Source organism: Lynx canadensis, chromosome C2, assembly GCF_007474595.2.
Source record: "Lynx canadensis isolate LIC74 chromosome C2, mLynCan4.pri.v2, whole genome shotgun sequence".
Lineage (NCBI taxonomy): Eukaryota > Metazoa > Chordata > Mammalia > Carnivora > Felidae > Lynx > Lynx canadensis.
The window spans coordinates 38,535,617-38,547,660 of NC_044311.2; the positions used below are offsets into that span (position 1 = coordinate 38,535,617).

At 42.1% G+C, this 12,044-nt stretch overlaps 1 protein-coding gene across 1 annotated transcript in view; it reads right to left on the reverse strand.

The window, feature by feature from the left end:
- Positions 1–12,044, reverse strand: part of SLC9A9 (solute carrier family 9 member A9) — a 575,498-nt gene that overhangs the window by 114,546 nt on the left and 448,908 nt on the right. The window contains exon 13 of the mRNA XM_030330596.1: positions 2,727–2,775. Coding sequence (XP_030186456.1) covers positions 2,727–2,775 — 49 coding nt within the window. The remainder of the gene's footprint in view (positions 1–2,726; positions 2,776–12,044) is intronic.

Here is a 12,044-nt window from a genome sequence, read left to right on the forward strand (position 1 = left end):
TTACTGATTTTGAGAGTATACAATCAGTAATTGCCATAACTGTAAAATTTTTAGCTTTTGGTAAAAATAGTCTTCCTCTTTTTCTTCTATTTTTAGAAGTTGACTGGTGCGAAAATCATCTTATTTGTTAACACAAGCCCAATTGAATACATGCAAACCAAGTGGAAACATGCAATCCTCCTAAGAATGAGGGTTTATGCTCTTCAGTCCTCCAGAGCAACAGATACTGATAATAAGCAAAGAGATGTCAGGCAAAATGAGGGCAAAGAGGTTCTTGACACATGGTTTGGAAAGTACCAAAAAAAACCACCAAAAGCAAAAACAAAAAAACTGTCCAGGTCAGTTGGCAGTGGCATGGACACTGTTTTTTTTTTTTTTTTTTTTTTTTAATTTCTAGCTCAATGCCACTGTTTCCTATACTTGACACGGAAGATAAGAATTATTCCAAGGTTTGGAGAAAATCTCTTTCTGAAATGTAGCTACCTTGGTAGTCAAATATTATTATGAATAGGAACACTTCCAGGACACCTCTTAAAAACAAAATTATTTGAAGGAGCAGAAGTTCAGTAGGAACCATGTAATTTATAATAAGATTAGTTAGCTAACATTTGTACAGCTCTTTATGTGTCCTGTACAGGAAGCCCCAAGTGAGAAATATCTTTTAAAACGGTGGCCTGCGAAGTTTTGTACTGCTTGAGGAGAGAGTACACTTTTTCCCTCTAATGATAATAATTTAGTGTATTAGTGATTATTTTTTCCTCTTTCCCCGCCTTGGCTACCAAAGCTCACTTGTGGCTTGACTAAGCAAGTATATAGGACCTTATGATCTGCTTATTCTTGATTCTCTTTATCCCTCTGGTTTTGACTTTCTGCTGTTAGTAATATTATTTATTGAATTTTAAAATTCTCTTAAAATATTTTACTATTATTTTATTCTATGGGTAAGCTGCCACAAATCCTTCATAAGATGAGATGGGTTTAACTAAATTAAGTTTCGTAGTTTTCATAAATATAATTTCACTTGATCATTATACCAATCTGGAGAAGTAGACATTATTATCAACCACATTTTACACATAGGGAAACTGAGACTCAAAGAGGTAAAACAACTGTTGGAGATTCAAATACAATGCAGTTTTCACTGGACCTAGTTGCCCTATCTCATGTCTCTAACAACAACAACAACAACTACTACTACTACTACTTTCTACTGGTTTAAGTATCTTCAGGTAGGAGTTATTACGGAATTAACAATGGTGTGAATGAGCTAAAATAAAATGTTTAAATTGTAAAAGGAAGGAGTTAGGCTCCTAGGTAATCTTCCTAATAATTATATGTGATTTCAAAATATTAGGCAGCTAGAGAAAGATGAAGAATTTGCTTTGATGCATTTTCTTATTCTATCTCTTTTAAAGAAAAAGTTAGAAGAGAAAGATAGAATTTAGATAAAAGTTTTGCTTGAAGGTAGGAGGATGGATTAGTTGACCTATATGAGATGAAAATGCTTTTCAAAAATCAGCCACCATGGCACCTTACTAACTACTCATTACAGCCCATGAGTATAAGGAGATGGGCTTTATTCTCCCTTCTCAGGTCACCAAGCTGGCCCCAATCCCAGTGTGCTGGCACACCTGCTGTGCTCACTCCTGCAGTGAGGTGTGTTTCCTGGGCTATGGAGTCTGAGAAAACAGCACCAGCCTGGCCTTGAAACACATGTACAAAAAAAAAATTGAAAGTACAATAAGCCAGGATCATCACCAACTTAATTTTCCAGGCCTTTTTATAGAGCACAGGATCCTTCCTTCTTTATGTCTATGTAAACCAGGAAAGTAGCAACATTTTGCCCAGGAGCACTAACCAGCTGTGCCTCACTGATGGCATTATAGAAAAAAAAAATCACAAAATAAAAGAGATGGGTCCTCTTTAAATCCAGGTATGATCATAACACGAGTCATTAAGCAACATCACTTATTTATATTATACTACTGTGTCTATCTGCTTACAATTTCAACAAAAGGTGCAACATTCCTACACAATTGTTTTAAGTACTGAATTAGAAATGGCTAATGCAAAATTGCCAATGGCAGATTCTACTGCGATGTCAGGTTCAAGTTCAGAGTTTGGGGAATACATTTCCTGTACTTGAGGGAACAGCACATTATCTTGAACAAATTTCCCTAAGGATTTTCAGGTCTCTGCAGAGAATGGTTGTGTGGTTAAGTTAGGAATGGATCACCAAGACAGTTTTGCTGTGCTTTTGCAAATTTTCAATGTTTCAATATTTCTATACACCTAGACCTGATTAATGAGAAGCTGTGCAGGAGAAACAGGTCCATTTGGGCATGTGTGCCCAACATGCATTGGACATGCACTGAATAAAATTTCACTGAGATTACCTAGCTAGCAAGTCCCTAGGCAGAGGATTTGAACTCCAGGCTACCTCATTCCAAGAACCATGCTCTTGCTTCTATACTGTAGAGTTTCCAGCTTCTTGTTGCCACAGAGAGGGTGCAAGTGCATTCTAGTTCTAAGCATTCTAAAGGTTATACAAAGGTTATTGATACCCTGTATTCCCAGGTATTTTATAGCCATTGGGTGTGTTTTATCAGTGGAGGCAGTGCCCTTTAGGTTGAGCCCCTTGGCCACATGCTGGACAAGCATGGAAGATTCCATGAAACAGAACATTTTATATTTCTATACTCTATGAATTGGCCTCTTTGACTTGCCTGGTGTGAGGTGGGCTCCTTCAGATCTTCATCCAGATCCACACCAACTCTGTTAAAGAAATGAGAAAACTGGTAAGGGCCTTGCTGCAGATGAGACGCAACAGTTTTGTGTGGCAGATCACTGGAACCAAATATGATACAGATCAAAGGAAAGGTTTGGCAGAAAACCATCCTACCTCTCCCTGAATCAAAAGAACCTCAAATGCATTCGTGTCAAAATGAGAACTTGTACAGCTGGGCCTCAGCACAGCTAGTGAGATTGAGCACCAACTCCTGTTCCTCACTGCTGTCTCTCGATAACAGTAGGAGCCTGAGAATGTCCACAGCCCTGAAAATAGAGATCCTGGAGGAAAGGCCACCTGCTATCTCTGCAGGACTCATTGACCAAACTGCTCCCGGAATGTGGGGGCTGGGTTGGAGCAGGCTCCTGGAGACAGAAAAGAACAGGCCTTTGTCCAGATGCTCACCAAAGCTGCCAGTAGAGAGGATTCAGCGTTCTGGGGCCTGAGGCTGAGACAATTTGACGTGCGGGCCTCTTTTTAAAAGAGCCTGTAATACGGTGTGTCTGGGTGGCTCAGTCGGTTGAGCGTCTGACTTCGGCTCAGGTCAAGATCTCATGGTTTGTGGGTTTGAGCCCCATGATGGGCTCTGTGCTGACAGATTGGAGCCTAGAGCCTACTTTGGATTCTGTGTCTCCCCTTCTCTCTGCCCCTCCCCTGCTCATGCTCTTTCTGTCTCTCAAAATAGATAAACAGTAAAAAAAATAAAAAAGAAAAAAAATTTAATACAAAAATATGACCACAAAATTAGGTATGGAAATGACTTTTGGGAAAGAAAAAGTAAATTACAAAACGTTTTATGATTTAAAAATCTGGCAAATGCAACAGACGTTTCAAAATCCATAAAAATAATTAATATTCAAATTAACTGCCTAACACACTTTTAAAATAACTTTTTCCTCTGTAAGTTTTGCCTCCATACTTTGATACTTTCTCTATATGGCAATGATTTTGTACAAGGGAGAATAGGAAGATAAGGTAGTCTTTCCTCTAACAAGATCGATCGAAATTATTGATAATTGGGAGGCACTAAAGCATGCCTGCTTACAGACATGCCAGCTGTGTGCAGTGCTGCTACACATTAATGCCCTGAAAACACAAGATTTCTGATAAATTTCATTTTGTGCAATTCCCATAAACAAAGCACAGTGGGCTTCTCAGTGTATATACTGTGTCATCGAATATATTCCTGAATTCTGTTTTGATGGGGGCACCAATGAGAACGGAATCCTCCACTTGGAATTTTACACATCTCATGATTGGAAGAATTTTCCACAGACTAGCTTCAGGCTCAGGACATTTCAAGCCTTGTTTTTCTACAACTGCCCACAGACTTCTGAAGCCTGGCGCTGTAGGACATACTCAACTTTGATTCAGCCTTGTGGCACTATTCTTATAAGCCATTCCTGCACTGCGATGGCCAGCCATGACTTGCCCATGCACAGAAGTGACTGCAGACCACACAAACATATCCTACTAAATATAAACTAAATGCATTCCCAACTCAGCTTCCCCTGAGTCGGATCCCCCAAATGCCCACTCCAGGGCCAATAGACCAGAGGAGAGGTATGACTGAGGGGAAACTGTAGTGGAAAGAGTCATCAAACCCCACTGTGGTTAAAATATATTCCTTTTGCAAATCTTGCAAAAACATAGGACCATGGGAACACAATGCTGGGTTTCTTCCCAGGGCCTCGAAAGGGCCAGAGCAGTTGAGGGTCCTGGAGTTTGAACTTCCTCTGCTCCAGAGTGGGCCTCTGTCTGTCTGGAGGCAGGCTGGGAAGACTAGGGGAGGAGTAGGAGGAGAAGCTCAGGGCCTCAGACATCCCACCCAAGCTCCACCAGCACCTGTCCTGTGAATGCCTCAATTCCTAGAGCTTTGGGGTCTTCCCTTTAACTCCTACCCCTGCAAACACTTCTTTAGCCCCCTTGCCATTCTGTTCTCCAGGTGGAGGAGGAGAAAGCGGGGTGAGGAGCCAGCAGCTGGCAGGTGTGCTGTCCAGTGAAAGGAAAGCAGTGCAGAGACAGCTTATTTAAAATACTTCTGATGCTTCAAAAAATCACTGTCTTCTGGCAATGAATAGCCTCTTCTTTCTAAACCAGGGAGCGAAATGGGTAGCTATTTATTGTATGTGGAACTGAGAAGAGCCTCTGGTAGGGACTAACCTTTGATTTTCTTAGAGTAGAAAGATCTCTTTTATCTATTTGAAGTCAGATTGAGAGAAGGAATGAGAAAAGAGGGAATGAGAAAGGAGGGAGGGAAAGGGGTCAGGGAGGAGAGACAAGTAGGGATGAGGAAAGAGGAGAGGGAGAGTCACCCTGTGGCCTAATGGGTAAGGCATTGGCTTCCCAAAGAAAGAAGGGAGGAAGGAGGCAGTGCATGGGGAGGGAGGCAGGGGGAGAGAAGTCCTGGGGAGGAGAGGAGCAGGAGAAGGGGCAAGGAGGGTGGAAGGCTAGGAGAGGTGAGAGACAGGGAGGAAATGAGGAAGGGGTAGGGAGAAAGAGTGAAGGGGGACCTAGGGCCTGGCCTTCCAAGGTGGGTCCAGGCAGTGACGCTGTGGTGCAGATGGCCTGGGTCCAACCTCTGTGAACAGTGAGGGACAGGTGTGGAGACACCCTGGCCCCCCGCCTCATGATGCCGGGCCACATTCAAAGCTCTGATGGCTCTGAGCTCTCTGGCTGATGCTGAGGACCCCTAGGAGGCTTTATTTCTGGGTAAGCCTAGATCCCCCTTCTCCCTGTCCCCCTCCTCAGTGGACCACCTGGCACCTATCTAGGCTATGAATTGAACTGGGGGTCCCAAAGTTCCCATTGCCGCATCTATTTAGGGCATTTTTCTGGTTCCCTGTCTAGAAAACTCAAGAGGACAGAAATCGAATTTCACAAGAAACCCAATAAGGTTTCTTGTTTGAGGCAGTACTAAGGTTTTCCACGAAAACTTAAGTTTTCCTTTCCAGCAGCAATCAAAGCAGACGTTTCTAGTTTCAATTATTCCAGCAGCCAGATGGAGCTGAGGAATGATGGCAGCAGATTAAGTTCTTTGGTTTTATGTGAGACTCAGTGAGAAGCATCTCAGAGGCCTGAGAAATGCTGTTCTACTGGGAGCAAGAACAATGCTTCCTCCCTCCTCCCATTTCATGGAAGGCCAAAGTCTGCTCCTGGGGCCAGGCCTGTGGCCCTTCTTGGCCTTGAGCAGACTAAACATCTCCTGTGGCTTGAGGAAAGAGAAACTCTATGTAAGTTCTTTCTTCCCTCTTGGGGCAGCTGTGGCCCTGTCCTCAGAGAGTGTGCAGTTTGGCAGGTTTAATTAGAAAAATCTAAAACATTTAGTATAATTTATGTGTTATGAAGGGAAGTCACATAAGAACAATATCTTCCTCTCTTGATTTTACCTCATTTGATAAAAACCCTGCTAAAATACATTACCTGGCTCCCTGCCTCCTTAAACAGAATGTGATGGGGATACTTGGATCTTTCCTGGAAGTCCCAGCACCACCACCGGCCCCATAAAGTGTAATACTCGCTGTGTTATAATGATTTCCAAGCACTATATGAACCTCTTTATGCCCACATTAAATGGTCTCTGGCTACTATTCTTTCTCTTTTAAAAATTCTTATATCTGCCAGTTAGATTGCCTAGATTTCCTGCCTGCAACAATATATTAGCAGATGGTCTCTGTGCTCCCTTCTACCTTTTAATTTAGTATGGGACTGATTGCTTGATAGTCAAATTTAATACATTTTTTCAAGTTTACAACACACAGATATGCACACATACACAACAAAACAATAAAACTGAAATGTTATAGAAGCGATTACAGTCAAACACAGTTGTTCCCTGCCCCACTCTCTGCCCTACTTCCACAGACCAAGTCCCCATTGCCTCTGAGGGCAATTTTCTACCTTTTCTCTACTGAGATAAATATACTGATATCAGCACGTGTGGCACGTTCACACAGCATCCCCAGGGTTACGCAAACATGCCAGCTGCATCTGTGTCTCTTACTCTCTTGTTCAAGAGAGCAAGTCAGAGTGTGAAAGTGACATTCTGTTAGGGTTAACCTTGAATCCACTCACTTTTAGGTATAAAAGATCATTTACACACTATGGGTTTGAGAAACTAATAGAAAGAAGACACCATGGCACACAGCTTGTAGTGCTATGTGTGTTTATAGCAGCTCCCCAGGTGAGAGATCACAGATGTATGGCACGTATCTTTCCTGTGGTATCAAGCCCCCTTTCTCTTCATCTGATCCGGATACAGTGCCCCAGGGTTGGTAACCGGACCTGTCCTTATTTCTGAGCATTACCCAAAATGGTCCCTGAGCTGTGGCCCCACCAGATCTGCCAGTGCGTCTCCCATCGATTGAATCCCCTCCCTCTAAACTCCAGCGTGGCAACCACTGGGTACCTGTCATGCACTACCTCCTTTCCTGAACGTTCCACTACAGTCCCTAATCTTCTGATCACCACCATGAACCATCCATCTTGTTGCCCTACCTTGTTTCAGATTCCCCATCACTGTCTGCTTTCATTGACTTGGACTGTAAGTAGCTTTGTACCTCCAACTCTGATCTCTGCTCGCAGACTGAACCCTTTCTGTAGCACCTGTGATCATCTTGCTCTGGCTACTGCAACCCTGGCCCACCTTGTGTTCACCTGTCTGGTTCTACCTGCCAGTGCTCTTCATGATATATCAGCCCTAGCTGGAATCCCAGGACTCACAACTACCCTGTGGTTGCTGAGGTGTCACTGAAGCCCAGCTATTAAGAGCCTCTCACTGCTGTGTGACCTGCATCACTCACTGTGCTCTGGTTTCCTCATTACAATGGGGATAATAACAGAACATGCTCCCCAGACTTCTGGTGAGGATTCAATGAGAAAATATTTATAAAAGTGGTTAGCTTAGGACCTGGTACCTTAGGACCTGGTACCTGGTACCTGCTCTCAAGAAATGTTAGCAGCTATTGTCCATGTTATTGTTTTTATTATTATCAGTACTTAAAAAAATCCCTGAGGCCAATGCTCACTGCCATGCTCACTGCTCACTAATTTCAAGATCAAACCTTCTAGTCTCCAGCTCTGCAATGGACAACCTTGAAAATATTAGAGTAATACCTACAGTTGAGCCACAGAGATTTCAGAGGAAAATATTATTTTCATTTAAGGGGGGGCCAAACTTCCCAGATTGGAATTTGTTTCAAATTTACTGGTAGGCTGTTGGAGTCAGAGGTCAAAGAAGGAAAGGAAGGTGTCTGAAGAGCAATGAGAAGAGAGGGTATGCGTAGAGCCAAGCAGAAAGAGCAGAGAGAAACAAGGTGAAAAGGAAGCACAATGTGATTACAAAGATTAGGTACAGGTGGTGGATACCTAACTGTAAAGGTGCATGCAACTGTAGAAAAGGGAAGCCAAGGGTGGATGATGAACAACCACACAGCCCCCAAAACATTTATGAAAATACAGTATAGAAAAATAAAGAACCAATAAGAGATTAAAAAGCAACTAAAAAGACTGACTGGTTAAAATTTTATACAATGTTTTGCATTCTTGATGTACCTTTTAATTTTAAGCAAGTTGAGTGCTGCCTCTATGGTATTCAAATGAAAATGAAAGTGAGCTTTGCACATATTCCCAGCTGTGCTCTCAAACATCTCACTCCGGGTTCCTCATTTACAATGAGCATCCAGCTCCATTTTCAGAGCAAAACACATCTCTGTACTACCATAATGCACTTCCCCTCCTATCGCGCCTCCATTCTTTGGCGAATTTTATTAGACATATTGAAATCTCAGGATGCTCCCATATCCAATCATGGTCCAAAAGAATGCTCCAAAGTTGGGTTTTTCTTGGAGGGGAAGCAAGGTGAGTAACTAACAAAAGGCTCACTTTTCCCATTAAAGTCAACAAAATCCATTCTGATCCTTATCACTTAGCACCTCCAGAAAGGCAGTGAAATATTACTAGGGCTTAGTCTTATTGTGTGAATCCCAATGGTCCTAGGTGCAATTTTGGTTCTTTTGAACCTCCTGCTGACAGGGGCTGGGTGGTGGGGGAGGAGATACGATTTTCTCTAAGAATTGTGTTTGATGACTAAGTGTAAAAAATGACATTTTCAGTAAGGGAAGAGTGACTGGGACAATGGAGGAGTCTTCAAGACACCCCCAGAGGTTTGGGGACTATTATGTAGCTGGAAGAACATCACACAGGGGCCAAAATCTGGTACCACCCAGAATCACCACCCCCATCCTATATCACTTGAGTAAATATTAGTGGAGCTTGTGTATGACCCAAATTAATCTAATTAATCACTTATACATTTTATATTTGTTTTGGGGAAATAAGAAAATGAACTAAAGTAAATGAAAAAACTCACCTTGGTTCATTTTGCTATTTCAATGTGGCACAATAGTTAGGAGATGGGAGTGTGGAGCCAGGCTATATGAGTTCAAATCTCGTTTCTATCATTTACTAATTTATAACTTAGGGACAAATAACTTAATCCCTCTAAATCTCAGTTTTCTTCGTTATGAATGGAGATAAGTATATATCTACACTATGGACTAATATAAGGATAAAATGAGTTAATACATATAAAGTGTGTAAAATATTGACTGCTATCTACAAAGCTCTCATGAAACATTAGCTAATGTTCTTATTGTTCTTGTTATTAATAGGAAAAAAATTGATGTATCCTACATTGAATGATAAATATAATATAGGTTAGGGTTGAGAATAGATATCCTATAAATGACATATGCTAGGATATAAGGGTGAATGACAGGATTCCTGCCATCAGCGGTCCAAGATCTAATAGGGAGACAGACACTGGAAACAAAGAGCTATGGTACAGTGAAATAAGCATTGTACACAGAGTTATTTGAACACACAACAAATAGCCCAACCAAGACGGGATATAGAGAGGTTGGGTACATTTCACAGAGGAGTAGGGTATTGAAAAGTGAATGCTGTATAAGTGCCTGACACTAAGCTTTTTGACTGTAGTGTGAGTGACTGACATCAAGCTTTTGTTTGCTGAGGCATCCATTTCAAAGTATATCCATCTTGAATAAACATACTGCCAGCTGTATGATACAGCTACTAGCTAAACAACCAGATAGGGAATTCAGCTGTCCCACTCATAAAATTTCCTCTTTCAGAAAAGCCCTGGGTAACCTAGAGACTGACCACTTGAGTGATCCCACTTCTGATTTCCCACACCCTAATTCCTGCTCTTTGCTTTACATTAGCCACTAAAGAGTGAACAAGTGAACACCTAGATAGCCCACCCTTGTACCTTAATAAAGGCAGATGTCCAGGTCCATGCTCTTTCTCTCTGTGTGCCCACAACCTTGCTGCATGGCCTCAAGCATGCTAAATATATACTGTCCAGGACTCATGATAATAAATCTCATTTCTCAAAGTTCCCTGATGGTTTTTGCTGAAGTGTAGGCATCTTGTAATCATGATGAAAACCACAAGGGCTGGTCCAGCCACAACATTGGCCCTGGTGGAGAAAATGTCTGTGGGATCTTCTCTATGAGTAATACAGCCAGGTGTGTGCCTCAGGCATTCCTAGCCCACAGCATCACTATCAATAGGCTTGGACCAACACAACAGAAAGGATAAGTTTAATGGTAAGTGAAAAGGAATTTGGGAGAGGGCACTACAGGCTGAGGGCACAGCATGGACAAAGGCATAGAAGTTTAAAAGTACCAAGTAGGTTTGAGACATGGTAAATAGCACTGTATGGCTACACTACAAGCGTTACCTGTGATGAGGTAGGCAGGTGAGATCAGAAAGTAATTTCAGGACAATTAAAAAGGGCCTTGAATGCTATGCTAAGAAAGTGGTTTGTTGTTGTTGTTGTTGTTTTTGCTTTTGTTTTTGTTTCCTATAGGCAGTAGAGGTTGGAATAGATTCATGTTCTAGAAAAATCACTAGTGGCAAAATTGTGATATTAAGAAACTGGAGGCATGAAGGTCATTTAGTAGTAGACTACTGAAATAGTCCACCCAAGAGTCCATTAGAGTCTAAAGGGAGAGAGTGTGGTGGAGAAGAGGTAGATTTGACAGATGTGTACTTGGAGGGGTGGTGGTAGCACGTGAAAAACTGTGTAGTGAAGGAGAGGAAAGTATTGAAATGTTTCTGAGTTTCCTCTCAGGACACCAGAATTGTTTACCCCTAATGTTAACCATATTACGGGAGAAGTAGGAGAGGGAATTTTCCCTGAGGTGCATCCTGTTAGAAAGTTGAAACAAGCTCAGAGCCGGTAGAGCCTGAGCAGATCTATTGTGAGTGAAGCAAGGTTAGCTCTATATATTGTTATCAGCTCAAAAAAAAAAAAAAAAATAGCCCCTCCCCTTTAAGAGTTTTGGCTGTTTGCTGTCTGAAGTGGAGGTTGAGACCAAACAGTAAAGTCCAAGGAATAAAGGAGGTATAACGGGTTTCAAGGTCAAGATCAGTGGACTAGGAATGTGAATGGAAGCTGGAGAAGGGTGTGTCACATTTGGTATCTGCAGACAGTTTGGGCATCTTATTTACAGAGAGGCTGGTAGGAAAGAGGCTCAGGAGAGTAATTTATCATAACCTTGGAAAGAAGTGAACACTTTCTGAATGAAGTTTGTGGCAATGGATGTAGAAAATTTCGGTGTGGATTAATATGCACTACATGGGACAGTCCCATATGGGAGATGCCCAAATGTAGTCAATGCGGCCTCAGTATCAGGAAAAATAACAGCCCTTCACTCCTTGTTTGCTTTCAGACAAAAGATGAGGAATTATATCAGAGGTGTAATAGAGACTCTCTTGGCCAAAGACTGGGTAGATGATTTTATACATCAGAAGACTGGTTTTAGAATACAAAGGTTAATGTGTACTGGGAGGCAACTGTAATTTAAATTTGGGAAGTGACAGGATGACATATCTGCCAGTGAAGTGAAGGAAGAAAAGGAAGTTCCCCAGTTTGGGGACACGAAGCACGTGATATGACTGTGAACCCCTATTGAAGAGTAAGCTTCAAGCCTGGGGATGCTGCTGAGAGCAGAGCTGCCCCTCTGGGTTTCCATCAGTGCATGGACACACTGTCATCTGTTGGTTCCCTGTATGTTCTCCTAGGTTGCACTTTCCCACACCTGGGACATGTCTGATTACCAAATTGAAAATCGCTAGATCAAGGGTTCATGTGACATTGCTGTCTTGGTATCCAGAGGTTGCCCACATGACTTTTATTTTCTCCCAGAGATTATGGATGGGTCTTTAT